The sequence below is a fragment of the Amblyomma maculatum genome, chromosome 5, assembly GCF_055883805.1.
Source record: "Amblyomma maculatum isolate TAMU_Amacu chromosome 5, ASM5588380v1, whole genome shotgun sequence".
NCBI lineage: Eukaryota > Metazoa > Arthropoda > Arachnida > Ixodida > Ixodidae > Amblyomma > Amblyomma maculatum.
Window position 1 is genome coordinate 161,104,745 of NC_139348.1, and position 27,084 is coordinate 161,131,828.

The following is a 27,084-nucleotide window of genomic DNA, read 5'->3' on the forward strand; positions in this document are numbered from 1 at the left end:
TGTGAACAGATTTCCGTCCCTTCCATTCTCTTCTAGCAAGCGGTGTATTCGCATGTTTCAAAATGTGATTTTGACGCCATGACGCCATCGTCAGTCGGGTACAGAACAGTCTGCACCGAGCAAGCAGGCGAAGACAGCTCTATCGGCACCACCGTGATCGGCACTATCGGGTTTCGCGCGCGTTTCCGGTGCTTACGTGCGCTGCACAAAGCGAATGCGCCTACATCTGTCCATCTGGCGCGTGCGGAACGCAAGCTGAAAATACGCTTGGAATTTTTTGCATAGACTGTCATCGCAACTATTATGCATACTGCGTGCCTACGCTAGTTAAACTTCAGGTGTGTGTGGCTGTTATTTTTGGGAAACATGATCGACTTTCAAGCCGTCGTAATGGCTGCCGGCCGCGGCTCTCGCCTCACGGAACTGCTGACCGCGGACTGCTTCAAGTACCAGCTGCCCGTCGGTAACTTACCCATGATCTACTATCCGCTGCGGGCCCTCAAGAACGCCGGTTTCTCCGAAGCCATCGTCGTGCTGCCCTCCTCTGCGCGCGCCCGGATCGACGACTCGCTAGCGGATCGGGTCGGACTCCGAATCGACTACGAGTTCGTCGCCGCCGGTGAAGACGACTTGGGCACGCTACAGAGCCTGCGCCAGGTCGTTGGTAAGGGAAAGATCAAGAAAGATGTCTTCATCGTCGGTTGTGACCTAGTCACTGATTTCGACTTCACGCTCGTGGCAAACTTGCACCGCGTCCGAAACGCGACACTGACCGCTCTGTTGGCGCCTATGTCTCAGTCACTGCGCGAGTCGCCGGTGCCCGGCACTCGGGGCAAACCGAAACTGGAGCGCGACATCGTGGGAATTGAACCCGGCACTCGGAGACTGGTGCTCTTCAACGCGGAAGCAGACTTCGAGGAAACTGTGACTTTGAGGCGAAAGGTGCTGAAAGAACACTCCGTGATTGATGTGAGGTCGGATCTGGTTGACGCTCACGTTTACCTGCTTAACAAGTGGCTTCTTCAGTACCTGCTGAAAGACGAGGGCATCACCACTATCAAAGGCGAGCTCGTTCCGCTGCTGACGCGGTACCAATTCAAGAATGTGCCGAAGCCATCTGAAGACATCGTTGATGGGGAGCAGAGGGAGCAGACTGAAACGGACATATTTAGGTCCGTTTCTCATATCACCATATGGACCACACGAAATCAGGCTAGTGTGTGACATGCATGTGCAAGAAATATGAACGGGAGCACATGCAACCAACTATCACTTTAGTCCAGGGTTTGACGGAATGCCATCTGGCGAGGAGCGAAAATTGCAGAAACAAACATGCACTCGCCAAAATGTTTTGAAAAAAGGAAACGCGACGTTTCGGGCCCTGTACGGGTCTCTTGATCACATAGAGCGCTGCATGGAACGACGGCTGCTTAAATACGGTTAAAATTGCATAGTGTCTGATTGTATATATCTGAAAGATTTCCACGTGTCCTGTTAAGAGCATGCTTTGTGTTATGAATATGAAAAGATTCTAGAAGAAGGCGCGATAAGTTTCTCTCTGTGGTAATGACTGATGCTTCGTCCCAATTGACGGTGTGTCCCATTGATACGCTGTGTTCCACCAAAGCATTAGATGTAGAGCGGCCGCTCGTGACATCATTGTGATGATCTCTGAACCTGCTTCTGAAGTTTCCGGTTTCGCCAATGTAGGCAGCGTCACAGATTCCACACGGTATCTTGTACACGACGCCCGAGTATCTTGAGATATCTAGACAGTCTTTTACCTGGACCATCTGTTGCTTCAACTTGCTGGTAGGCACATGAGAAATGTGAACGTCATATCCTTTAAATATGTGTGACAGTGCTTTGCTCATCCCAGAAGCATACGGAATGCTCGCTCGCTTGGATTCAGCGTTTTTTTGTTGTTGGCCAGATTGGGAGGTATGAGCTGAGCGCTTTTGACTTTTCATTAGCTGCTGCGGATATCAATTGTTTTTTAAGTCTTGCTTCACCTTGTTGATTTCCGAGCGGCATTCTTCCTGGCTTGAACATAAGGTGAAAGCACGATTAAATAGAGATTTGGCGACTGACTGCTTGTGTCCAGTTGGATGTGCGGACTGAAAGCTTGGATATTTCCCGGTGTGCGTCGGTTTTCAATATACTGAGGTTCCAAGCATGGCTCTCTTTCTCTCTACAAGGACATCAAGAAAAGGGATTTTTCCATCGGTTTCTTCTTCCACAGTAAATTGCATTGATGGCTGAATTAAATTTAGATGACGTAGGAAAGGTTGCACATCTTGCGGCTCATAAATGCTAAAACAGTCGTCCACATAGCGTAGGAATAGCTTCAGTGCCGGTCAGAACGTGGAAATGGCAGCTTTTTCAATGGCTTCTATTGCGAGGTTGGCGCAGACAACAGAGATGGAAGCTCCCATTGCTGTGCCAAAGCGCTGCCTGTTTCGTTGAATGCAAAATATGCGTTGTCGAGACAAAATCTCAAGAGGCGGCATAGGTCATTCATGTCAAACGGCGTCCTTGAAGGCAAAGAGTAGTTTACGGAAATCGCTTCCTTGCAGCACTGCACTGCTAAGTTTATCTTCCAGAGATATACAATCAGACATTACGCAATTTTAATCATATTTAAGCAGCTGTTGTTCCATGCAGCACTCTATGTGATCAAGGGACCCGTGCGGGCCCTGAAACGTCGTGTTTACTTTTTTCAAAACATTTTGGTGAGTGTATGTTTCTTGGAAATTAAGAAGAAGAAATGGACATGGGCAGGACATGTAGTGCGAAGAGAGGATAACCGATGGTCGCTTAGGGTAACAAACTGGATTCCAAGGGAAGGAAAGCGTAGCAGGGGGCGGCAGAAAGTTAGGTGGGCGGATGAGATTAAGAAGTTCGCAGGGGTCAAGTGGATGCAGCTAGCACAGAACCGGGTTAGGTGGAGAAATATGGGAGAGGCCTTCGCCCTGCAGTGGGTATAGTCAGGCTGATGATGATGATGATTTTTGTTTCTGCAACGATCACTATACGGCATTGGCCAGAACAAAAACAAAAAAAATCTTTTCTAAGCCTAAAACCCTTCTAGGTCCTATCAAATGCTTATCTATTCCTAATTTTTCATAGTGGGCTATATACAAGTCGGATGCAGAAGGAAAAATAGATTTGGTTCTTAATTGGAAGCTGAGTAGGCAGTTTCATATTTATTGTACTCGCAACTTTTGCCTTATTTAAGCTGGTTGACATTGCTACATAGCTTTACAGTGTCAGTTTTGTGTGTAGTTGTTTCAATTTGCCCTCACGACAATAGTGCAGGGTTGTTAAGGAAGGCTGTGTGTGTCCTAGTGTCGTGCTGTGTGCATCAGGGGCTGTGTAAATTTAGGTTGATATTCAGTTGCATGGTCACCATTGTGCATGTGGTGATGCATGGCAACATGTATCCTAATATGTAGTGCTATTTTCCTTTGTTGTTTTCAAAACACAATGTATTTATGTCATGGAATGCCAATATATTGCAGTGCCCATCTCACTCAGTAACATGTCATTACTTCTTTCCTTCAAAAGGTATGCCCCAGTAGAGGGGAGTGACTTTCCAGGTGTTGACCTCGGTGATGACTTCCACTTTGGTGATGCGGGTACCCACAAGAACCCAGTACGGTGTTATGCTTACGTTGCTGAAGGAACATTTCTGGTTAGGACAAACACTGTCGCTGGGTACATGGAGGCAAACAGACAGGTAAGAACCTCTAGCAGCAGTTTTTCCTTTCTATGTTTATGCCAATGAATTCACATGAAATGGTTGGAAGCACTCATGAAATGAAGAAGCAAGAGCATTTTACCTGCTCAGATAAGCACTGCGTGTGCTGCTGGGAACTAATGTAAGAGACCCCCACTCTCCAATTTGTGAATCATGCCCCATTGTAGCACAGAAAACTGAGCAAGTTAGTTTACGTTGTGCTGTTTCACTTCTACTCTAACTGACTGTGTAGTTTGCACTGTCACACCATGCCCCACTGTATAGGAGCATTGTCTGGAGATGCACTCCTGGAGCCTAGATCTACGGAGTGCTCCAGTTTCGGCTCAAGGGGCCAAATTACGTAGAGATCACATCACAAAAACTGTCGCAAACCAGTCGTTCAGCGATCCTATAGGCCAACAGGTCTGCCAGGCAGAATTGTACAATAGGAATGGGGCTAGACGATCGGTTTGTGAGAGATTTGTGACAGTTTTTGTGATCGTTGCATAGCTCAGCCCCTGGAGTGCATTGTCCAGTCCTCATGCATTGTGTCATGGTTTGTAAGTTGCGAAGGTCTGTCACCATTGGTCACAATAGTACATCCAGCTAGACTCCAGTTTCCCTGTACTTTGTTTTTCTTGGATATTACCGCTTTCTCTTCTAATACCTGTAACAGCTGTAAGCTTTCAGCTTCATACTGCTTTTGCCTTATTATTACTGTAATTTAACATTGACTTTTGGCTTGAACTGGTTAAGGTGTAAACTCATTGCTAGCGGTGAAAAGATGGGACTTGAATTTCTGATGCATACGAATTATAATTATAATGAACTCCATGGCTGCTTTTCTTTTCAACATAAGTATAGTGTGGTAAGGCAACACCGGCATAGATCATGCCACCACACTGGGAGTGATGTTAATGGCATTTTTCTTCTAGCAAATTACGGTTTCAGTCAATAAAATACACTGAACCGCTCAAATTTCTGGGTCTGAATTTGTATAATGGAGCAATGTATTTTAATAAGGAGAAGTTCATCTCGTCAACAATTATTGAATGTTTTGGAGAGGTTGCAGTATTTTAGTGCAGGGTGTAACACGGAGTGCAACTGGCTCACCGGGTAGGTGCATCACCAAATTCGCAGGAACTGCCAACTCAGGTTTTTGCTATCAAGATGCGAGGGTTAGATCAGAATCCAGCCATCCAGGGTCCTGGGAACATGCTACCCCTTGGCTAAACATTCACTTTAGTAGAGTGTGGTTAAACCTGGCTTTATATCTGTATCACTCCTGGCAACATGGGCAACATGCATCACGGTCCTCCTTAACCGCTCCTCAGGCAGGTGATGGCAAGAAGAAGGTATAACGTCAAATACAGTTACCATCTGTCCCGATAAACTGCCAAACTAATTCTTTTGCACATTATACGAGGTTTAGCCATGTTAAACCTGTGTAATTTTTTATGTGGTATTGTAGTATTTTAGCATACCTTGAGTCCCAAGCAGCTGTACTTGCAAGTTAAATCTCGTTACAAGAGACACTCGGTTATAAGAGACATTTGAAAATGGTTTGGTTGGTTTTCCTATGTCTGCCATGTTAACAACATTGCATACAAGAGACATTGTTACAAAAGACACTCGGTTACTAAGCACAACTTTTTCAGGTCCCTAGAGTAAATTCTTCACTGTTTAGAAGAGACAACCCAGGTGTGCTCATGCAATGCAGCTGAAGCGTGCCAACTCATACATGACGCACTTAAGATTCCCTTAGCTAAATTCTATTCCATATCAGCATCCTTTTTTGTTGTATATGTCAGGAACTAAGAAGGAGTGCTTCCCCATGATTGGAAAGTCAAAACGACCTCGTTGTTTCAGCCACTGGCATCGCACTACTAGGCTTGCGCGAGCATCCAAGAGACTGCCGAGGTACCAGAATCTTTTGAGGAATTCGTATCTGCAGATGTGGATCTTGTGTGCTCCCGAAGAACTTAGACTGTGAAATTCTCGCGCAAGTAAATGGCGCATGTGCCATAGTGGATGACTACGAGGACATTTTAGAGAAAAAGTGTCAGCATCTGAGGGTGACGAGCATGTAAGAGTGCTTCAAAGGTAGTAAAGCAACAGAAAGGCTTGCAAAGTGAAGTGCTTTGCCTCCAGAATTTGGGAAGGAATACACTCTGCACTCACAAAAAATACACACTGGTATGAATAACTTCTTTAAGCTGTCCTGAACAATTTCCTGTTAATGCATGTAAATGCATTTATGTGCTGATGTGCAGTAAACTGATCAACACAGTGCTTTTAGATTTTTGGTTACAAGAGACCTTGCTTACAAGAGACATCTTTTTTGGGTCCCTTGAGTGTCTCTTGTAACGAGGTTTTACTGTATGTGAACTACATTTGGAACTGTCCAATTTGATTCCATTTTCTGAACTATTATATTCAGTTTACTGTTTGTGGATATTTAATCGTAATAACCGTAGAATAACAAAAAAAAAATTTGAGTGGAGTGGTGCAAGCATCTTGCAAGGCAGTCATAATCTATAAAATGCCCTGAGGTATGTTTAAGATTAGACTTCCTTCTGTTGCAGGCTCATCAGTTGAACAAGGAAATCTTCCCACACATTGTCTCGGGCCGTTTTGACAATGTTGCGACTGACAAGGTTGAGTTTGGCGAGAAGTCGTCAGCGCGTCATTGTGTCATCGGTCAAAACTGCCGGATCGGTGCCCAGACCAAGGTCTCAGATTCTGTGCTCCTGGATGGTGCCGTGGTTGGTGATGGTGCTAGCATACAAGGCTGCATCGTGTGCGGCGCTCAGGAAATTGGCACCGGTGCTGTTCTCAAGAACTGTATCGTGGCCCACAAGAAGAACGTCCCTGCAGATGCCAAGCATGCCAACGAGGTTCTTGGAACCTTTGTTGAGATCTAGCAGTTATATTAAAGCAAAGCTACCTTGTAATGTTTCCCTGATTTACTTAGTTTCCAAAGCCTCAAGATCTTAAAGAAGTATTGACACTTAATTTTTGGGCTTGCGTTTTATTCTTTGTAATGTGCAGGACAATTATTATACACAGATCACCATGCGGTAGTCGCCTCCGACCGCTGAATTTATAATCGAATTTCTTTTCTCATCTGTTTCAGTTTCAACAGCCGAGTGATGGCTTTGATGTCAAAGTCAAGTCTAGATCACGCAAGAGATTAAAAAATAGTGATATATAATTGTTTCTGTACTGTTTGAATTCATCACAGCACTAAAGCCAGCCTGCCTCATGAACAGGAATCGCAACAAAAAAAGAGTCAGCAGTTATATTGCCATTTTTTCATGCTGCGGTTGACCTAGACTTGATTGTGGCATCACAGCCATCTCTCGACTGCTGAAACTGAAAGTGGTGAGAAAATTCAATTGAAAATTGGTTTGGTTTGGTTTGGTTTTTGGGGTTTAACGTCCCAAAGCGACTCAGGCTATGAGAGATGCCGTAGTGGAGGACTCCGGAAATTTCGACCACCTAGGGTTCTTTAACGTGCACTGACATCGCACAGCATACGGGCGCCTTGCTTTTCGCCCCCATCGAAAAGCTGCCGCCGAGGCCGGGATTCGATCCTGCGTCCTTGGGAACAGTAGTCGAGCTCTGTAAACACCACGCCACCCCGGCGGGGCTCAATTGAAAATTATTGCAGCCGGAAACCACGTAGTGATCAATATACACAAATGTTTTCTGCATCATTAACGAGAGGAAAAATGCCACCAAAATTTGATGTCTGTACTCCTTCAATGGAAACGCAATTTAGAAGGCGATTCAATAGGTGAATCAACTTGGAAGTGCATAGGATGAAGTGTCAATGTTTGCTGACACATTCACTGTCTGAATCTGTACACTCTTGCAATTCTAGAGGGCAGGGGTTCCTTAATTGTGTCTTGTTTAAAATTATGTATACATAGCTGTTAGAGCAAGCGTACATTATGTGCTTATTGCTGTGAAGATGTGCTTATTGCTGTGAAGATGGCGGGTGGAATTCCCTAGCTGACGGTTAGCTGGCTTCTGTGGAACTTAAAATTAACCATTCATCTCAGCAAACGTAGTACTCATTCCCAGGAAGTGCATGGCAGTGAGCTTGTGTCTTCTTTTGGACGTAAAGCAATTATGGGAACGCTGATGTGCATTTCGCCACTTGATCACCATGTGGGGCTTTGCCAGGCGCAGTCTGTATTTGTGCATTGAATCAGCAAAGGTGCAAAATTTACTGCTGTGTTGCATAATTGAAATCAAAAATGTGCTCTGGGGGCTGCATATGAGAAAAGGGCCTTCCTGACAGTGTTCTTAAGGCAAAGCAGTTGATGAAGTCGGGAAAAGCATAGTTCTCGCTTCAGTTTCATCTCAAATGCAGACAATCACCGTGCAGGTGTTAATTAGGTAAAATTACTGTGATGCAGACGGATGTCGGCAGCACATCGGAAGGCGAGGTGACCTGTGGTAGAGTGTACTGCTGTGGATCGATGGCTGGAATGTAGAGTCTGAATCCAGATTGCTTGTTAAAACATCTTTTTTGGTTTGTGGGGCAAAAAGCGGCGGTCACTCGAGAATTCTGGGCACATCTTGAATTATAAAGAAGCGATAAAGCTATATGCCATTGGCTTTTAGCATCAACAAAGAGTACAAAGCTTTGCAGTATTATATGTTTCAGCTTAACAAACACCACCATACGATTGTGCTATGCTGCAGTGCTGAATGCGTAGACAAATTGTGGCTGAGTGCTCTGCGACGTATGTTTTTGAAACGGCCATCGAAGAGAACTGCGGCGTGCGCTGTTGGAATTTTGCTTGTTATTCAGAAGCTACTGGAACATTGAACATCTTATTTGATTCATAATATGCGTTCCTAGCAGGTTGTTTGAACACATTAGCTGCATTCCTGATTTATACAGTCAACTTAGGTTAATTTGTCGGTTTGGACATGTGAAAACCATCTTGAATTACACAAGGGGATACACTCAAATTTTGCAGCAAATTTAATTTTCCTCAAACCATGTGACAGTGGAGGTTATGACTGAAAAATGAAATTATTTAAACGATTAAAAAAAAAAAGACATTTAATGCATGACTCGGACTGTTTGAAATCCACTTGTTGCTTGTTCTAAATTTAGCACTTCAACATTTGAACTTTGGTTGTAAATAAAAAGACAAGGACATGTCCATACACTAATGTCAATTTATAAGAGTTCACAGCCCATTCCTTATTCTGCCAGCAAATGGGTCATCTTGAGTAGCTTGAAAATGCGTAAGCTGTGCTCCCTACGCTGTTAAAGTTTGTACGCCAGTTATGACGAATGCAAAGAATAGTGGCTCCACTTAACTGTTGCCCAAATGTCATTTTATTGGTTGTGTACAGAGGCGGGGCATATCTTAGCCTCCATTCAGTTTTTTGCAATCTTGAGGAAGCCTGCAGTGTTGGAGAAATATTTTGCACCCCCATCATTACCCTTGGTCTCTGCTGCGTGGGGGTTGACAATCTCCAGGCCCTGGAAGAGATAGCGGCACTATCTATCAGATTCAACTGAATTAATATTTTTTGGTGTGCAGAAAATTTTTCTTGCATATGCAGGACATGCAAAATTATTGCTAAATGAGAAGTTGGCTTATTTGCTCTATCTTCCTCCCTTTCAGAAAAATAATTTTTGCTGACATCCAAAAACTTGCAATAAGCCAAAAAGCAAAGGTCATTTATCACCATTTTATGAACCAGTCTAGACGACACTAAAGAAAGCATAGATATGACTGCGAGGCTATTTTGGCCACTTCACGCAAGGTGACGCACTCCAATATTTATTGCCATTTTGAGTGCCTCACACCTTACCTACATAATGGCTCAATGCTATCAACTTGGAACATCTTTAGGCATGAGTTTCCAAGAAAACGGCTCAAGCATCAGCATGATAACATTAAGAAACATTTTCTGCACTGCAAATATGTAAAGTTAGCCACGGTGATACAAATAACGACAGAGTAAAATTAGTTAAAGGAAAGGCTTTGTTTTAAACTACATTAACCCACTGTATATACCAAAACACAACCACTTGTAATGCAATGGCAGACTTCATGGGCACAAAGAAGGCACAAAAGATTACCGAATAAGACCGATATTAGTACCGGTGTACTGCTGTACTGTCATAGCATCAGTCATGTACTTTAGAGGCCTCCGCCATAAGATCACAACTCTTAGTTGTGTAATCGTGGTAGCTGTGAGTTGGTAACCTTTCCCAGCAACATTTAAACAATGCGTCACGCTACGTGTAGAGTCGCTGAAAAATTGTGCTCCAGCATGAGGATTCAAAATCAACAGCTGCAACAATATAAAGTGGCAACTGCATGACGATCCCGAATATTTTTGGCCGTCTGCTAGTTACCCACACATTGGCACACTGTCCTTTTAACCAGGGGTCGACCAGTCAGAGTGGCAGGTGACAAACTCCAACTGCACTTCTGTTAACTACAGAAGGTTACGTATAATCCGATTTTGAGCACTCATACTTCTTTGCCCTTTTTAGCTGACTGTTCTTTCCCAAGTCCAGTGCAAAGCTGCAGGACAAGTGAATGAGCATAAAAAAAAAGCAATAGATAAACAAGTGCGCAGATGCTTGAATGAACCAGATGGAAGAAAATTGCGAGAAATGTACCGCACAGACTGTATAGACCGACACCTCCAGCACTCCTCAGTCTGTGCCCGTCCTCAGATTTGTGAACAAGAATTTCTCATCGGTGTGCAGCGTCCACATGGATTTTAACCCTCTAGTGGACGAGGCAGGCTTGTCCCAAGGTGACTGTTGTTTCTGGCTCCTGAAAAATCCGGCTCGTGCTTCATGGCACTCGGTGTTCAGATTGTAGCAAGTAGGGCCCGTCCAACACAAGCAGATGATGGTATAGCACCAAAAAGCCATAATGTCTCAAACTTCGTAAAAGAAAAAAATGTTAGAGCATTAAAGTGCATGCGTGTGTAGCTTCCCCACCAAAGCGCCGCCAGCACCATTGATGTTGCTCACCTGAAGTGGTGTGAAGGCGACGCTCGAAGCTGTACCAGAGACGTGCCTCCGGACTGTGGTGCTCCCTCCGTAGACCTGTTGTCGCTGAAGGTTTTTCTGTAATCCAAAGTTATGCTATGCTTACAGTCTTGCACATTAGTTCAATATCCTGTGCTCTTCAGGTATTGTTTGAAGCTGTCTTCCGCACAATGGACTATTTTACCACAGCAGGTGCTATGATGCCTTAAGCATGGAATTTCTTTTTTCTCCATAAATCGGTGTGCTGAGTTGAGAACAGAAGGAAACGGTTAACTGCTCATCTGGGGTAGGCAGAGCCCACAGCTGCTGCCCTGAATGAACATGCACAGATCAGGTTGTCTTAGGAGAACTAGCACGGAGCAGAGGGACGCAACTGAGGCTACTGCATACACACTAGGTTTAACCGCAGCTAAAGTACCAGCAATCTTTTTTTTTATGCACCTAGCTGTTCATTCTTTCATTGTGAATGATGTGTAAGCAAAGCTGGACATGCTGGAAGAGCTTCAAGTTGAAAGCTGGAAAGTGATCACTTTCTTCTAAAGTATTGCCAAGTCTACAACGTCCAGTATGCGAGGAGCTGTCAAGACTGGCGGTCGAATATTTTACTATGAGCCGCAAGCTAGACTTGACTGCCTCTGCACAAAATGATAACGTATGACAACAGGAGCACAAAGCTGTTGCACAAAAGCTGTGAGGCGATGATTACCTGCAGTGTCTTGGAAATGCGGACTTTGGTCTTCTCGTCCACCTGTGCTGCCCTGATGCGGCCAGTGCCAGCCTTGCCAACTTGTCCTGAGCTGAAGCCAAGGTCATCCTGGTATGCATCTTCTTCAATCTGTCAGAAGAGAGAGAGAAAGAAAGGACTGGAAAAGAGCTCGTAGATAGTGGACATCGAATGACACAATTATTCATTTCCATCGAACATTCATTGTGTCTGTGTTTGGAACATTGTTCTATAAACTTGTAACAAGCCAACAGCGGAATAGTATATGACACGGAAGAATGCACAAAAGAGAGAACAACATGCATGTCAATGGTTTCTCGGAAGAATATTAGAGAATGTAGTAGCTGACCTAACAGAAAGTTTAAATCACACAGTTTATATAACAAGCGTTCATCATCATTATAACCTAACCTCAGTATGCTCAGCCTGAGGAGAGGGGAATTATATTTAATGAAAAAGGAAAAGAAGTTATCCGGTGGTTCATATCTGCTGACTTCCAATTGTGTAGGGAAAAGAACTGGGGAGGAGAAGGACTGGAGAAAAGAGGTGCAGGGAACAAAAAGAAAACATAAAATGTAAATAAAAACGTTCCAAGACTAGTAATAAAGAATTTGAAATGACGTGCATCAAAGTGGTAGGCTAGAAAATACTTAAAGTGATGTGCAGTGTCCTACAAATCCACTGAATATACTAACTGGGTAGAAATTGCACATTGATGAGTAACGTGGAGGTTTCAAAGTTTGCCTGGGAGTTGAGCATCATTTCGATAAAAAAAGAATAACAAGTTCATTGCCTGTCTCTGCTGCTGCCTATGTCAGACTAAGGGACCTAATGCACAATCCACTGTTAGAGGCACTTGAGTGAGTGATATGCACACATTCTTTGACATGTGCTGGGCATGCAAACATAATATGCGCCATTGTTTCAACAGTGCCGCAGTTGTCACAACAGGGACGGTTCGTTTGTCCTAAATGGAACTACAAGCCATTTGAGAACGCAGTGCTGAGAATAGAAGTCCATTATATAAACAGCCTCCAGGTGGCGAGGTAGGTGAGATCAGGAGAATGAAGAAAGGGGCAATGGTGCGTTTGCAAGTTAAAAGCCAGTTCTGTGCCCACATAATTGAAAACGAGTTATTAAGTGCACAATTATACGCTGGAATAATAAAGCGTGCTCACCTCCCCAAAGGTCATTCGGTTTGCCTGCTTACGTAACTCAGTCACGGCAAACCGTTCCTTCATCCGTCGAACTCTGCAGCAGCAATGATGGAAGAAAATAAACAGGTATTGCTCTATTAGTACGCACTTAAGATGCACAATGATGCACTGAAGATGCCTAACTCTACAATACCCAATGCATTGTTGCGCTTCTGCTGATGCTCGCAATGCATCACAAACCTCTGGTGTTCAACAGATGAAGCACACTGACTTGACACCCCACTGTGCTAGATGTACTAGTGACTTGAAGCAACACTGAGGATAGCTCCACATAATTATTACGCTCAGTAAAAGCTGGACCTCTGTGTATCTCTGGGTGTGCTGATAATTACCTGAGGGCAAATGATGTATTTAGTGCTGATAAAAATGGAGTTAAAAAAAGTTACACGACTGCGCTTAAGTCTGCTTAAGGTGGCGGTTCTACGGTCGCCATCTTGGAAGTAGTTCAGATTCTGCCACCAGGCTACGCCACTAATCCATGACTGAGGAATTGAGTACCCAGCCACTCAGCCCTCTCGACTTGAGCTGCCTGAACGCTTTTCTTGTGTTGCTGCGTGGACTTTCAAAGATTTTTGCGGCTCCACAGCAGTGTCCAGGCAGAGAAGGGAAGGATTTTTGTCCCCGTCCTGCGCAGCATGGGCTGCCCCATTGAACTCCCCTCTTCAACCCACCGCACCACTACTTCGAACAATACGCGCCCTGACAATTGGACAAGAGGCTTCCCTCTCTTGCCTATACTTCGTCTCACAAGATGTTTGCAGCACAGCGAAAAGCAGAGGCACCCCAGCCGGTCCAACCAGGATCACGCGTACAATAGGCAGTTGTGCTTCTAAGCGCCTCTCGCCCCCCCCAAATTGGCGGGGGTGAGAGTAGGAGCACAATTCTCTATTATAGTGCGCACAGGCTAGAGGCACTTAGGAGCACAATTGAAAGGGCTCCTCTGCCTTTCGCAGTGCTGCAGATATCTTGTGAGACGAAGTATAGTTTCCGCTGTAGAGCCACGAACATTGCTCCTACCCGCCGAGCGTGAGGGGTTTGGACTGGACTGCAGTAGGCTAGCTTGACTGAACACAAATAAAACAGGGTGTCAACATGATTGCACAGTGCAATCTTAGTACGAGTGAAAAGGAAAAGCGAATGGCACTATTTCTGCACACTTCGTCAATGAACCTTAGTTGAAGTCGGCGCCTGTCTTGTGTTCTTTTGATCCTCGTCTTTTGGGCTGTGCAATCGAGCGATCATTAGCGAGCTTTAGAATACGGCGACCCTATCCGTAAGTGGGATAGAGTAATAGCGGAGCGTGCGCGCTATAATAGAGAATTGTGCTCCTACTGTCACCCGCGCTATTGCCCTGTCCCCCTAAGCGGTAGGGGTACCATATTGTAAACCTCCCTATTGTTGATGCCATAGATATAGTAAGGATCGGAACACTCCTTGACTGTAGTGGAAGCTGTCAGCTCTTGCGGTCACCAGAAATTTGCTTTATCAAACGTGATTACAAATATGATAATATAGCTATAATTAGCTGAACTTCAGTCAACAGTCGCCCTTGTTTATTTTTTGTTCGTGCTTGTCCAATGTTGGAAACTAGAGCTGGTAAGTTACAATGTGCAAATAAGTGAATGATTGCCAATTTTTTCCTTTTGAGATGAATCGATATTCCGAAATAGATGTGAAATCCACCAAGAGGCTATGTATCGCGCAGGAGGCCGGCATGCATTCATGCTCTCTTCGGCACTGAGGAGGCGCATTCACACTAAACAATGTGGGAAATGGGGGAAGGGGAGAAGGGGTTGTAAAGGAAGGTTGTCAGAAGAAAGGATCTAACGGGGACAGTTATTTAGGCGCTTATGGCGGCCACTTCCCCACTCCCAGTTGGATGCTCCACGGTCTTCATTTTATTTATTCGCTCGCGCGCGTGTGCGCGTGCGTGCGTGCGTGTGTGTGTGTGTGTGTGTGTGTGTGTGTGTGTGTGTGTGTGTGTGTGTGTGTGTGTGTGTGTGTGTGTGCAATTAAAGGAACACAGTATTTTCAGGCAATTAGAATAAAATTTTAACAATCAATCCCCTAGAAACATTTTTCTCCTGCAGAATTTCACTCGACACTGAAATCTGATGTGAAAAGTAGCATGCTATGGAAGACGCTGACCTGTCTTGCTGCAGCTTCCCGTGATGATGTATGCGCTTTCTGAACCAATATATTGGGTGGACTACTGTAGCTTGTAGCCTACTTTATTGTACTCATTTTACAGGGCGCACACACGTATGCAACAAGTATACTTTAGTGTTGAGCCCGCCTTTTGGCATCATGTGTTGGTAGTAAATAATTTCGTGATGTGGCACTTGTACATTCACACATTTGCAACATAATAATCAGAGCCCAATTTTTACTCCATGCAAGAGCGCCCATGCTTACCAAATGTTTTCCTGCAAATGCCAAACGATTAGACGCATCGATCAGATCGCGTTCGGTCAGATTTGGCATGTGCTATAATTTGTGAATTTGTCCATACCAATGCAGTACAGCGGTTTTGCTTCATGTGGTCAAACGGAAGCACGTTCTTTGTATGCTTCGAAATTTTCACACGCTTCTATGTCACTTTTGCTAACATGATCGGATACCTTTCAGAGCACAGGAAGTCGAGGTGCTTCAAACAAGGTTCAAATATAAAGTCAATAAATTGGGCGTTGAGACGGCGGGTGAGTGGACGCCTGGCTGACACGGTATCTACCTTACTCGGGATAAGGGCCCCATTCTTTTGGAAACGCTCTGCCTGCCGACGGGCTTTTAGAGCGTTAGCTCTGTTGCTCACTTGCGCGAGTGGCGCGTTTTTTTAAGAATCGTAAACAGAGCCATCACCATAGCAACATCGCCGTTTCACTGTGCCCAGGCAAACTAGACCGAACTCTCCAAGCCCCCGGCCACAGCGGCAAAGCGCGGTAGCAGGCGATGCTAGGCAAGTATAGCATTATAGCAAAATGAACGCCAAACCAGCTTCCCTGCCGAATGCATCAACGGTTTACCCTAGACGCCGTAATGCTTCGGACAATCCGCGGTATATCCCCCTCCAAGAAGCGGAATTACCTGGGAAGAGGACGGGACATCATGCACGTATAAAATAAATAAAGTAAGCGCAAATAAAAACATCAAACGGGAAACCAATTCAGTGTTTTCATATATATATATATATATATATATATATATATATATATAGGGCCATTGATCAAGTCAAAGTATTTGAAGAAGATATAAACGAATGCTTTTTGTCTGGTTTCTCGAACAAGGAAGCTGTAGGGCTGCCGAAACGATAGTACGTTTTCATGAAACTTTGACTTGGTCAGTGAGCCTGTATATTTTTTTATGCCACCACCTGATCAGACTGCATTTCGTCGAACTCTTGATTACAGTGGTTTCTCTCATTTGAGCTAAGCTCGACATTCGGTTGCGTTGAGCCTCATCATTTTTTTTAATTTTTAGTGAGGGGAATGACGGAAATGCAGTGGCAAAACCCGATTCAACATCACATTTTTGTATTGGAGAAGCTTCACATGGCTGTTTCCTACTTGCCCATTCACCGAAAACATCCCCGGCAGCTACTGCGGCACCTTTACTATCATCACCGGAACGCAACATTCGGAAAAAAAAAAGGAAAGAAAAAAAAAAAACATGACTGAAACGCTGGTGATTATCTTCGGCTGCCCACTATATCATTTTTTCTCCTTTTCTTTGGAGCCTGCACTGCTTGCGCTATATAGGAACTTCAGTGGGAAGGTTGAAGAGGCATGCTTGTGCATGTTCAGGTTTTCAAGTTGTACTTGGCAGACTGTCGAAACATTTTATCTGTACCAGTAAAGTGGCAGAGGGTACAAGTATTCGTGCAATTTCTCCTAGGGAGACGCTCTTTGAAATTATATTATATTAATTTATGCAGTGTTATAGTTCCGTGCCCTACTATTCATTTTATCGTAGAAAGGGGAAGATATTTTTCCTTCTTGCCACTGGAAAAAAAAAAGTCTAAATTCCACATCCTCACAATATATGCTAACACCGCGAACATCTGAAGATAGCTTTGTGGCGGAGCTAAGACGAGGAATAACCAGCTCCGACAGCGTTCGGGTTCGAACTGTCTTTTTTTTTTTTTTTTTTTTTGCTGCTTTCACAGAGACGCTTAGTGCCAAATTCTTCTTTGTCCAGCGCCGTTCCGTTGTTTGTGATAAAAGCGCGGCGCGAGGGGCGCTACAAGACTACAAAACAAAACAAGAAAAAAAATTTCAATATCTCCGCCACGATTATATCTTGCTGAGTAAGTAGAGTAAGTAAGTAGCGCGAGAGCCTTAGCTGGCAACGTTTCGGCACACAAACAGTATGACACACTTAATTCGAGGCGATAAATAAATCTCAAAGCAAGCAAGTGTACATTTGTCAAGGGACCATTTTCAAGTAGCGCTACTGCGCATGCGCGAAGCACCTGAGTGCGCGAAGCACGTGCACCTCAGTTCGACCCGACCACTCAACCCGACTCGCCAGTGTTTACCTCTCTCGCCCGATGGAAAGGAAGGGGCAAAGGGAAAACGTTGTAGAAGCACAATACCTTCTCGTAAATACCCCTCGATTCAGGGTGTTTGTGGCGCCATCCTCGTAATTTCTCTGAACTGCGACATTTTAGTGCACATGAAATTTCATAGATGGCGCTACCTACTACGTTTATCACACGTGGCTCTGTTATTTTACTATTATTTGACTTTGTAGTTGATAATTGTTACCGGTTGAATAAGGTAACGAAAGCCCGAACCTTTAAGTTATATTCGCCAGAAACAAACAAGCCATGGAGCATTTCAATCATGCTTAAAATATTTCATGAAGAGCTCGCGCGCTTCAAGTGAACCACGAAAAAATTAGCTGAAATCATCCTTACAGTGCACATTCCTCGAGAGTCGTAGAACAAAACCGATGCTTATCCTCTGACAGCGAGGTGCAAAGTTTTTCCACGCGAAATTTCAGCACAGGTAAGAGCTTATTACTTGAACAGTTTAGCATATACTTTAAGCCATTTTGCAAAAAACGTAAAGTTTGATCACAAATAACTTTTACACTAAATGAAGCAGACAGATGATATTTTCAGGAAAAAGCGAACTATGTACGACCTCCAACTGCGCAAAAAATCTCCGCAGCAGAATGCGTATCTTGAAAGTTATTGTATGTATAATTACCTGTTTTATACACTTTTCACAGGCGCGTGGCTAATAAACTATGCGATACACAGTAATAAAAATGCTTAACTTTGTTCATTAACATCTAATATCAAAACATCTCAAACGGTGTTTTCCTAGGTGCAAAAGATTTTGCACAATTTTGTTTTTCCCGAGACAAGTAGAGCTGAAAAGCCGTTTCTTACCTTTGTGTTCTCCTTTACAGCTTAAACATCGGTGCAGCTATTTATAAATCAAATGCACCATTAGAAAGGAGAGGAAATAAACTTTACAAATATATTAAAGTCATATTTATAAACTAAACTAGTGAGGCGCAGTAGGCGTATGAATATCGCCAAAAATGTCGTCTCTTCACCGCTGGAGTGGGACCGCCACCTTAAGAGCAGAGATGGCGAAAGACACTTTACAGGACTGTTTTCACTAACTACATTGTCGCTGCCATCCCTATAATGTCATCATCACTATCATTATTATCACTATCAACTAAATGCACTGTCATTGTCATTGCTACTACCACCTTTATTATTACCATCTAACTGCATCGTGATTGTCATCACTACTATCATCCTCACGCCAGACAAGAATTACGATCAATTTCTTAACAGCCTGGTGTGGTTTGAGCGCTTGGCCGGGGATCACAGAGATAGTGGTTTCAGTGGAGACAGACTTTTTCTCTCAAGTGTAAGTTTGTGCGAACATTTCCGCATCCCATGAGCCTGGAAAGGCCTTGCACTCGATGCAAACTTGAGACACTGAAAAGAATGAGCTGCCGCTGCTCTCTCAAGTGAACAGCAGTGTAGAACTGCATCTGGGGCCTCCGCCCGAAAATTGGTGTCAACGCACGCACTTCACTTGCGAAATTGGCTACTGACTACAACACCTGTATCTCCTTCTTGAGTCGCTCCCATCTTATAAAAACTCCCTTTTGGTCGAGTCTCTGCAACTACAATGTGGCACCCTATCGACATAGGCCAACTTTTACACGTCCCCACTGTCCCATTAATGTAGAGGAATAAAAGGACGTAAATAATGATGGGTAAATAAGTAGAGAGGGAAGGCACTGATTAATCTCCAAGTGTGACTAACTAGTTTCACCTGAAATGCCACTGTAAAAGCTGGTGGATGCACGGTATCTTTGCCAAGGCTGAAACTGATGACTGGGCTTTCTCACATCGCATGATAAACATGCTTTGATCCTAGCCAGGGTGAGGGCAACTAGAGCATCCTGAGGAAAGAATGCAAAGAGAGAGGGGGAGTACCTGCGGCCTCCCCTCTTCTTGCGGTTCTGGTCGATGGGTGGGGGCAGGGGCTTGACCTGCTTGACAGGCGGGGGTTCCTGGAGCTTGTCCAGCTTGCGCTCCACCTCCTCCCGGAGTGAGGCACCTACTGTGCCATCAGGTGCTTCGTGGAAGCTGTCCACACGTGCCGCCAGCACGCACTTGGCTGCCACCAGCCGCGAAGCCTTGCGCCTCAGATCCTGGTAGGGAGAAGGAAAATAAGGCAGGCAGGAGAAATAAAAAAAATAGAGAAAAACCCAAAATGAGAGCAAGGCGCTTTTCCTGGCAAAGATAAAATAGCCAGCAAAATTGCACAATGATTGCAAACAGAGTAGAGGACAGAATGCTACAACTCGATGGTAGCCCTGCTTTCTCAGTGTCACAAAATCGGCGCACATTTTTATTAAGCCGGCGTGGCGCAAAGCCTGCACAGCGCCACATCGAATTTTTGACGACATTCGAGAAACGCCTCCTTCTTCGCGCGAGAAAGCGCATAGTCTTGTACACGTCGGTGTCACCCTCTTTCTCATCGCTGGGAGATGACGGTGACTCAACTGGCCGTAATACGCTGTCTAATCTAGATTGTTTAACGGCATCTGACCAATGACGATGCGAGGCTCGACGAGAGGAAAAGGAAACGCTTCAACAAGTGAAGCTAAGTGTGTGTGTGCATGTTATCCTTGGCGCGTCTTAACAGACAGACGTGGCACGCCCCATTTATGGAGGCCGCGACGCTTGTGTAGTCAGTCAGTGATTGTGGCGTGTTTGCAAGTGCTTCAGCTGGACTCCCGGGAATCACCCGCTGCTGGCAAGCCCACAGACCTGCAAGGGAGCGGCGCTCGTCTTACATGGCGGCCACATCGTGACTTTCTAGGTGTCGGACTGCAACAATGCCCGGTGAACAATTTGGTGTTTGTTTATTTGACTCTCTCGTGTATTGTTTTGTATTGTAACCCTCTGTGTTATTGAATACCTCTTTAGCTGCATGCTTAGTGCTGTTCTCTGTGAACCTCTCGTGTGTACATTTTAAGTGATCGTGTGTATTCTGTATCGTCTCTTGCTGTGTATAAATTTTGTTTTGTTTGTTACTTAATACCTCTTTAGCTGCATGCTTAGCGTTGTTCTCTGTGAACCTCTCGTGTGTACATTTTAAGTGATCGTGTGTATTCTGTATCGTCTCTTGCTGTGTATAAAGTTTGTTTTGTTTGTTACTTCTCACTCCGACCCTTACTCTGGCTTGAACCAGCGAAAGCTGGGCACCAAACGACCATCCCCTTCTGCCACTACAAGGTAGTCGAATTCCGGCTGAGCCTGCCACACAAGTCGAGGGCATCTCCTTTGTGACCGGAACAGCTACCCCCACTCACTCTAAGGGTGTCTGGGAGTGTGCGCACCATTAAGGGCGTATCGTTAATAATCATCTAATTATTAACGGGTGACACCCAATGCACGATTAATCCAGTACATCTGTAAAAACATCTTAAGCTCACACGTTCAAACAGAAGACAATACCCCTGCACATCAGGAGGTCGGTAAGGCATGGAAGATAGCATGCACACTCACAGCGGGTGTGTTCTGGACGATGTCGGTGTAGTAGACGAAACCCGTGTGCGGCATGACGGCCGTGGAAGAGAAGCCTGAGAGGGTGCGCTTTTGGGAGCCCAGCACCAGCACATTACAGGCGGGCATCTTGGACAGGTTGGTCAGCCCACCGGCCACACCTGATAGTCGAGACGGAAGAGCAGTGCGAATTCAAGGACGACAACACACACAACCCATAACGATACACAAGGGATAACAGAGTTCGGTCTCTGCAATGCAGCGACCACAATACATGAAATAAACTGACTATCTTTCATGTCCACAAAGCATGGGCAAAGGTCCGTCCCTCACCCCTTCAACTGCCTTGTCCTGTGGCAAGTGTGGCCATCCTATATCTCGACATAATCATAATCTCATCTAACCAGCTCATTCTCTCCCTGATGCATAGCCAAGTAATGGTGATAACAACAATAAAAAGATGCAGAGATGCAAGAGAAAAGATTGAAGTGACCAGTACTATCCTTCTTTTCCATAAGAAAAAATTTGACAATGCTTTAAATGAAGCTAATTTTGTGTGGCAAAGCTAGCAATTCACTACAAGGCGTGCTGCAGTAGAAAACTGTAGATTAATAACAAGGATAGTTAAAAGAATACCAGTAATGCAGTACACAAGCATTTCTACAACTTGCCTCTATTGAAACACGGACACAGCCATTAGGAAAATAACTGCAAGCGGATGAAAAGTAGAAGAAAGAGGAAGCGTGTAAGGTAGGTTAGGGAACAAATGCCAGCTACTGACATTCTAGTCGACATCATAGAGAAGAAATGGACATAAGCAGGCCATGTACTGCAAAGGCAACACAACCTATGGTCACTAAGGGTGACAGAGTGGATTCCAAGGGAAGGTAAGCGTACGGCAGAAAGCTAGGTGGGCGAATGAGATTAGAAAGTATAGTTGGGCCGAGTGCTTGAAAGTGATTCGCTATGTATTAACTATAAAAGCTCCTCGAATGTGCACTTTAAGAGAAAAAAAATATATATAAACTGCCATGCTTTTCTGATGTGTGAAAGTGACAGTCCCATGCGGTGGCCCACCCGCCACTTGGGTTTTAAGCTTACCTGCTCAAAGAAAAGCTGGAAACCAAGCTCTTTTTGGCACATATGACTCCTTTATATTGCTCGGTAGCTCAACCTCAACAAAGGGGAGGAAGAGGGGGGGGGGGGGGGAGGGTTGCTAAAGCAAATATGCTAGCTTCAGCTGCCACAGGGAAAATTTATCAAGGAGGTTAAACCTCAACTCACCCATCAACTTGGCTGCCACTGATGCTCCGACAATCTGGGAAAGGTTGGGTGCTATGAAGGACATCCGTGATTCGACGTACGAGTAGATCTCCAGCTTGAAGTCGTTCAGTTCAAGAGCCTGCAGGGTTTATTCGAATTGTTTGAAGCACTCATGGGAGGCAAATCAGCACTCATCCTCTTATCCCCAATTTGCATACAGCATAGTGGGAAAGTTCTGGATCAGTAAAAGTTTTGCCAGCTGACACACAGATGTCACCACCTTGTACCTTTATGGTTGCCTATTGGCAATGCTCTCTGTATCAGCTAGACAAAATCAAATCAGAGTAACAAGAATAACAAAAATAACAGCTTGAGAATAACTAATAGTGAATAACCCTAGCACCAAGAGTACTTACCATGTCACAAGCTTCAAAAATGGTCGCTAGCTCTTCCTGTGTAAGCAACTGCCTGCAAAAGCAAGGATGAAAGATAAGCTGCGTGCACCTCTCCATGTACTGCGTGTCCCCCATCACTTTTTGCATAAAGGAAGAGCAAGACCTCATGAATTGTTTTATTTTTCACCCCAAAGAAACATGTAATATCACGCTGAAGACATTTCCCCTTACCCCTGAGTCGTTGAAGCTGTCACACTGACGACCATGATGGTGGCAGGCGTCAGGAAAGTCTGCAGCGTTTCATTGTTCTTGGCCTTCTCCAGGCTGTTACCCAGTTCCTATGGAATGCAAGCACACTCATTATATTTGTACACTGCAAGCTACGAAGAGCCTAAACACCTCACAAGCATGGTCACCATGACTGAGGCGACCATGCCATGCACAATATAATTGTACTCATTTGAAAAATTACACACTGAATATCATAACATAGAAGAAATAGAACAACCACAAGTGTATGCACATGAAAAATGGATAGGAATGTGCACATCGGTAAGGTGAGTTATCTCTGTCAGGGCCCTGAAATATACATGGCCTTCCCCTATAGAAAGTAGTCAATCATGCCAGCCTCTCAAGAGTACATGAGAAATAACTTTTTTTATGTCCTCTTTAAACTACAGATAAGTGTAAGGTTCACGTCCACTTGCAAACTTGCTCCTCTCTGTTTACACTCATCATCGACCAATCACATAAACTTCTGAGACCACTTCACAGTTGTCTAAACCCCCAAATTGCTTCTCTTTTCAGAACATCAAGTGAAACTGCGGGCACTGTAATTCTATTATGCAAATGAGCCCTCAAAGCTTGAAGACCTATCACTGCGATGTTGAAGAAGGCTAGTAAAGGTATATTGTGGCCACTATTAAATATTTACTTGCCCACATTTTTTAACTGCATGCTATGAAAGGCTGGTGTTTGTAACCGCTGCTAAATTCACTCAAAACAGTTATTGTCATGTCATGTGCTTCTAATAGCTGTGTTTTGTTCTAAATAACAGTGTTTTGTTCACATTTAGTTAGTTTATCATGCCTTACAGCCTTTGAACCTGGAAAAGAAAGCAGTTGTTCTGCCCACATATATATATATAAAAAGAAGGCTTCTGTGCTTAAGGAAACCATACAATTACATACTTTCACAGTTGAAACATAATCCAAGGCTCCAGGAACAAGTGATTCAAGCTCCGGAAAGCGTTTCTGATAGTTGTCTCGGGTGAACTTGTGAATAATGTCTGAAACAGGACATTTCACACCAGTTAATATTACACTGTTCAAGACACTGCAGCAGATTAGGCTTTCAATGCCAAAGGTTAAATTTCAGTTACATGAATGCTGAACAGTAAAGAAGTGCACATAAACACATTACAATAACAAATGTCAGCTTTTACAAATGGCATATGAGATCCCTATATGCAGTGATGCAGCAACGATAGGGAAGCCTTGAAATGTTTCTCGATGCAAAGGTCTTCATACTTGCTGCCTAGTGCATATAGATGCAACAATGACGAGTTTACACATTTAGAAAGATCAAAGCTGATGGTTCATTTTGGTTTAAGAAGTTTAATGTCCCAAAGTGATTCAGGCTATGAGAAACACTGTAGTGGAGGGATCCGGAAATTTAGACCACCTGGAGGTTTTAACACGCATTGACATTGCACTGCACACAGGTGCCTTGTTTTCCGTCCCCATCGAAAAGTGGCCACCATGGCCAGGATTTAATCCCGCATCCTTGGGTGCAGCAGTTGAGTGCCCTAACCACAACGCTACTGCGACCGGGCCCAAGCTAACGGCTTGTAAGCTATGTAGTGCATACTAAATATTGAATAAATGACATGTGAATGGAGGGCCATCAGCAACTATGAATTCAACGAAACGAAGCCAATATATGTGCAGTTTCCCCTTTAGTGGAACTGGAAGCGAATTGTAAGCCTCGAAAACATTCCCTACCAAAGTCTCATAGAATCTACTCACTTATTTCATTGTCGATTTCCACAGCAAGGTTGTTGGCTTCAACGATGAGCTGGTATTCTGGATCTGCTTCAACGGGCCCAGTCACTGAATGGAATAAAGCACTTATGTAAATGTCAGACAATTAAAGAAGAAAATAATTTTTAACTCACCTTCTTCTTTACGAGTCTGCAGAACTTTTGCCTTTATTTCATTCATGACATGCGCTAGCTGTAAAAAGAGAGAAAAAGAGTTCAGTATCCACAACAGCAGCATTACAAGCAGGCTGTAAGAAATTTTGGTTTGAGGGCTACACCTCCCTCCATAATATGCTCACTCTCACCATTTGATTAGGTTTTCAACACCACATCTAAAGATTCCTGAAACTACAATGTGAGGCAGCAATCATATTTCATAGACTTGACAGTTTCAGAAAAATAGAACACATTGTTATGGTGAAACTGCAATGATACATACGCTTGTGTTATTCTGTAACCTAATTTTGCCCCGTTTTTGAGCACTCGAGAACCTTGGACGCCCACAAATTACTCTTTCAAATGTCTAGTATTGCATAATGCCACAATTAGTCGCCGCGTTCGATAAACGTGTAAACGCAGTGGTATCAACTCTGAAATGTAAACTGCGGTAACAAATGCATTTTCATTCCACATGACGTACATTACTGATTAAGTTTATGATTAAGTTTATTAAGCATGCGGTTTTTTAATTCGCATTTATGACCTTGCTTGAGCAAGTATTCTGGTTTAAGTACACCTTGGAGAACGTGCGGTAATCGTTTAGGCGCGATAAAAGTGAGCTTTGAGCCCTCTTGTGCAGGCAGTTCTCGACATTCATTACAAATCCACCACGAGAACACCTCAGAGTGCATAATGACAGAATTTCGGAGCATTATTTATGCCAAACTAACAAGAGGTCCCAAGCGCGTTTTTTACAGCGCAGCCGAGATGCTGTCCGGAAATTTTGCGACTAGCTCGGCGCTTTAAAGTTCTTACACAAGCTCTGTTGAATTTCTGCGCGCACGCCGCCTCACAACTTGGCGACATACATGGCGCATTGCATATCAAGCGAGCAGCTAGCTTCTCTCACCTCTTCGGAGTCCCGTAGTTTGGCGATCGCCCGAACGGACTTGACCTTCGTGTCGATTTCCAGCGGGATGACATCTTCGACCTCCTGAATATGCGTGTCTTGCTGGTAGAGCTGATCCTCTTCAAGGTCTCCTGCATCTTCCAAATCGGCAAGCAGTTCGTCTGCTAAAGACATGCTGACAGCGAACCGAACGTAAACAACAGTGCCAGTCCCCGGTTAAAGCGCGAAGTGCTTACACTAAGCAGAGGTAAAGCACACACGGAAGCCTTGCAGGGCAATTCACACAATCGCACTTCACTCAAATCAAGGTAAAAGTTTGGCAAAGATGACGCACGTCACTCAAACTATACACACACACGCCACGACCACCGCGGCCGCGACCATTTTTAATGAAATCAGCGATGATGATGATGGGCCCGTTATCGAAAGTGTCACCGATCTGTGACGTAGGCACGATGCGGTGGCGCTTCTATCGCCAGCGTGGTTCGACTGGGGGTAAAAAATAGGCTTAGCGCCCATAGGAATACATGGAAGCGAAATATTCCAAAGAAGTTTTCTAATTTCACGGGTCATCTGTGATGCCGTTATTCGGTACAGAGCAACCATGCATGCCGTGGAACAGATCGTAGAAGTTTGAAATCTCATTACCGAGGAGAAGTATTTTTAAAACACCGCGAAACGTGTGGGGGTACTAGTTGAGAGGGCGACCCATAGAAATACATGTAAACACAAATTACCGCAACATTTTGCTCGGTTCAGCAGCGTTGAACCCTTCTCATCATTTTGGTGAACGTCTTGTACGATGCCCCGACGTCATGTTGCATGACACACTGCATTCTCTTACAAATAATGCAAGTCTGACGACTTGCGGGACCGCTCACAGCACGATAAACTGACCTCGTGCAGTTTCAGACGACCATGCACCACCCGCTGTCGCTAGCAGACGCTCCGGAGCTGAAGGCGGCGGTGGTGGGTATCACCAGCTGCGCAGTCGTCTGCTGCAATGCGCGAATCTCGTTCGGTTCATATTGTCGTATGGCGTTTGACAACTGCTTTTTAAATGTAATTCTGTCTTGCACGTATCACTGAAGCGACAGTATTATCAAGCTTATTTACCCTATGCGGCAGCATATCAAACTGTAAGCAAAACTGCGCGATTCGCTACACCCAGCTTGCCTTTTGGCGGTGTCTGGATTCATAACACAGGTTATTGGTGGAGTTTTAAAAGTAGACTGCCTCTGTAATGACACACCATACTTCATCACACACTTCTTCAAAGCACTGGTTAACGTTTAGCGATCGACCACCACTTCTGATGTTCTGTGAATGAGAAAAATGTTCCGGTTAGTTTTATTTACATGTATTTCTACGGGTCACCCTCCCAGCTAGCACCCCAAGATGTTTCGCTACACCCAGCTTGCCTTTTGGCGGTGTCTGGATTCATAACACAGGTTATTGGTGGAGTTTTAAAAGTAGACTGCCTCTGTAATGACACACCATACTTCATCACACACTTCTTCAAAGCACTGGTTAACGTTTAG

At 44.4% G+C, this 27,084-nt stretch overlaps 2 protein-coding genes across 2 annotated transcripts; one reads left to right on the forward strand and one right to left on the reverse strand.

The window, feature by feature from the left end:
* Nucleotides 1–165: 165 nt before the first annotated feature.
* Nucleotides 166–6,693, forward strand: eIF2Bgamma (eukaryotic translation initiation factor 2B subunit gamma). Its single transcript, XM_084604877.1, has 3 exons — nt 166–1,172; nt 3,568–3,739; nt 6,325–6,693. The coding sequence occupies exons 1-3, from the start codon at nt 367–369 to the stop codon at nt 6,661–6,663; spliced, it is 1,317 nt and encodes a 438-aa protein (XP_084461003.1). The 5' UTR covers nt 166–366; the 3' UTR covers nt 6,664–6,693.
* A 2,388-nt stretch (nt 6,694–9,081) lies between these two features.
* On the reverse strand, nt 9,082–25,947 carry Prp31 (pre-mRNA processing factor 31). The gene is made up of 13 exons (XM_084604876.1): nt 25,544–25,947; nt 24,610–24,667; nt 24,461–24,544; nt 23,624–23,721; nt 22,665–22,771; nt 22,455–22,506; nt 22,060–22,177; nt 20,779–20,936; nt 19,198–19,415; nt 12,690–12,762; nt 11,494–11,622; nt 10,770–10,865; nt 9,082–9,251 (listed from the first exon to the last, which is right to left on the reverse strand). The coding sequence occupies exons 1-13, from the start codon at nt 25,715–25,717 to the stop codon at nt 9,147–9,149; spliced, it is 1,470 nt and encodes a 489-aa protein (XP_084461002.1). The 5' UTR covers nt 25,718–25,947; the 3' UTR covers nt 9,082–9,146.
* Nucleotides 25,948–27,084: the final 1,137 nt, after the last annotated feature.

Bases quoted from the DNA above. Each gene is read 5' to 3' on its own strand.
- eIF2Bgamma (XM_084604877.1), top strand. From the start codon at position 367: ATGATCGACTTTCAAGCCGTCGTAATGGCTGCCGGCCGCGGCTCTCGC. The intron at 1,173-3,567 runs GTCCGTTTCTCA...TTCCTTCAAAAG, and splicing joins ACTGAAACGGACATATTTAG to GTATGCCCCAGTAGAGGGGA. The intron at 3,740-6,324 runs GTAAGAACCTCT...CTTCTGTTGCAG, and splicing joins ACATGGAGGCAAACAGACAG to GCTCATCAGTTGAACAAGGA.
- Prp31 (XM_084604876.1), bottom strand. From the start codon at position 25,717: ATGTCTTTAGCAGACGAACTGCTTGCCGATTTGGAAGATGCAGGAGAC. The intron at 24,668-25,543 runs GTGAGAGAAGCT...CTCTTTTTACAG, and splicing joins AACTACGGGACTCCGAAGAG to CTAGCGCATGTCATGAATGA. The intron at 12,763-19,197 runs GTACTCCCCCTC...TTGCTGCTGCAG, and splicing joins AAGAAGAGGGGAGGCCGCAG to AGTTCGACGGATGAAGGAAC.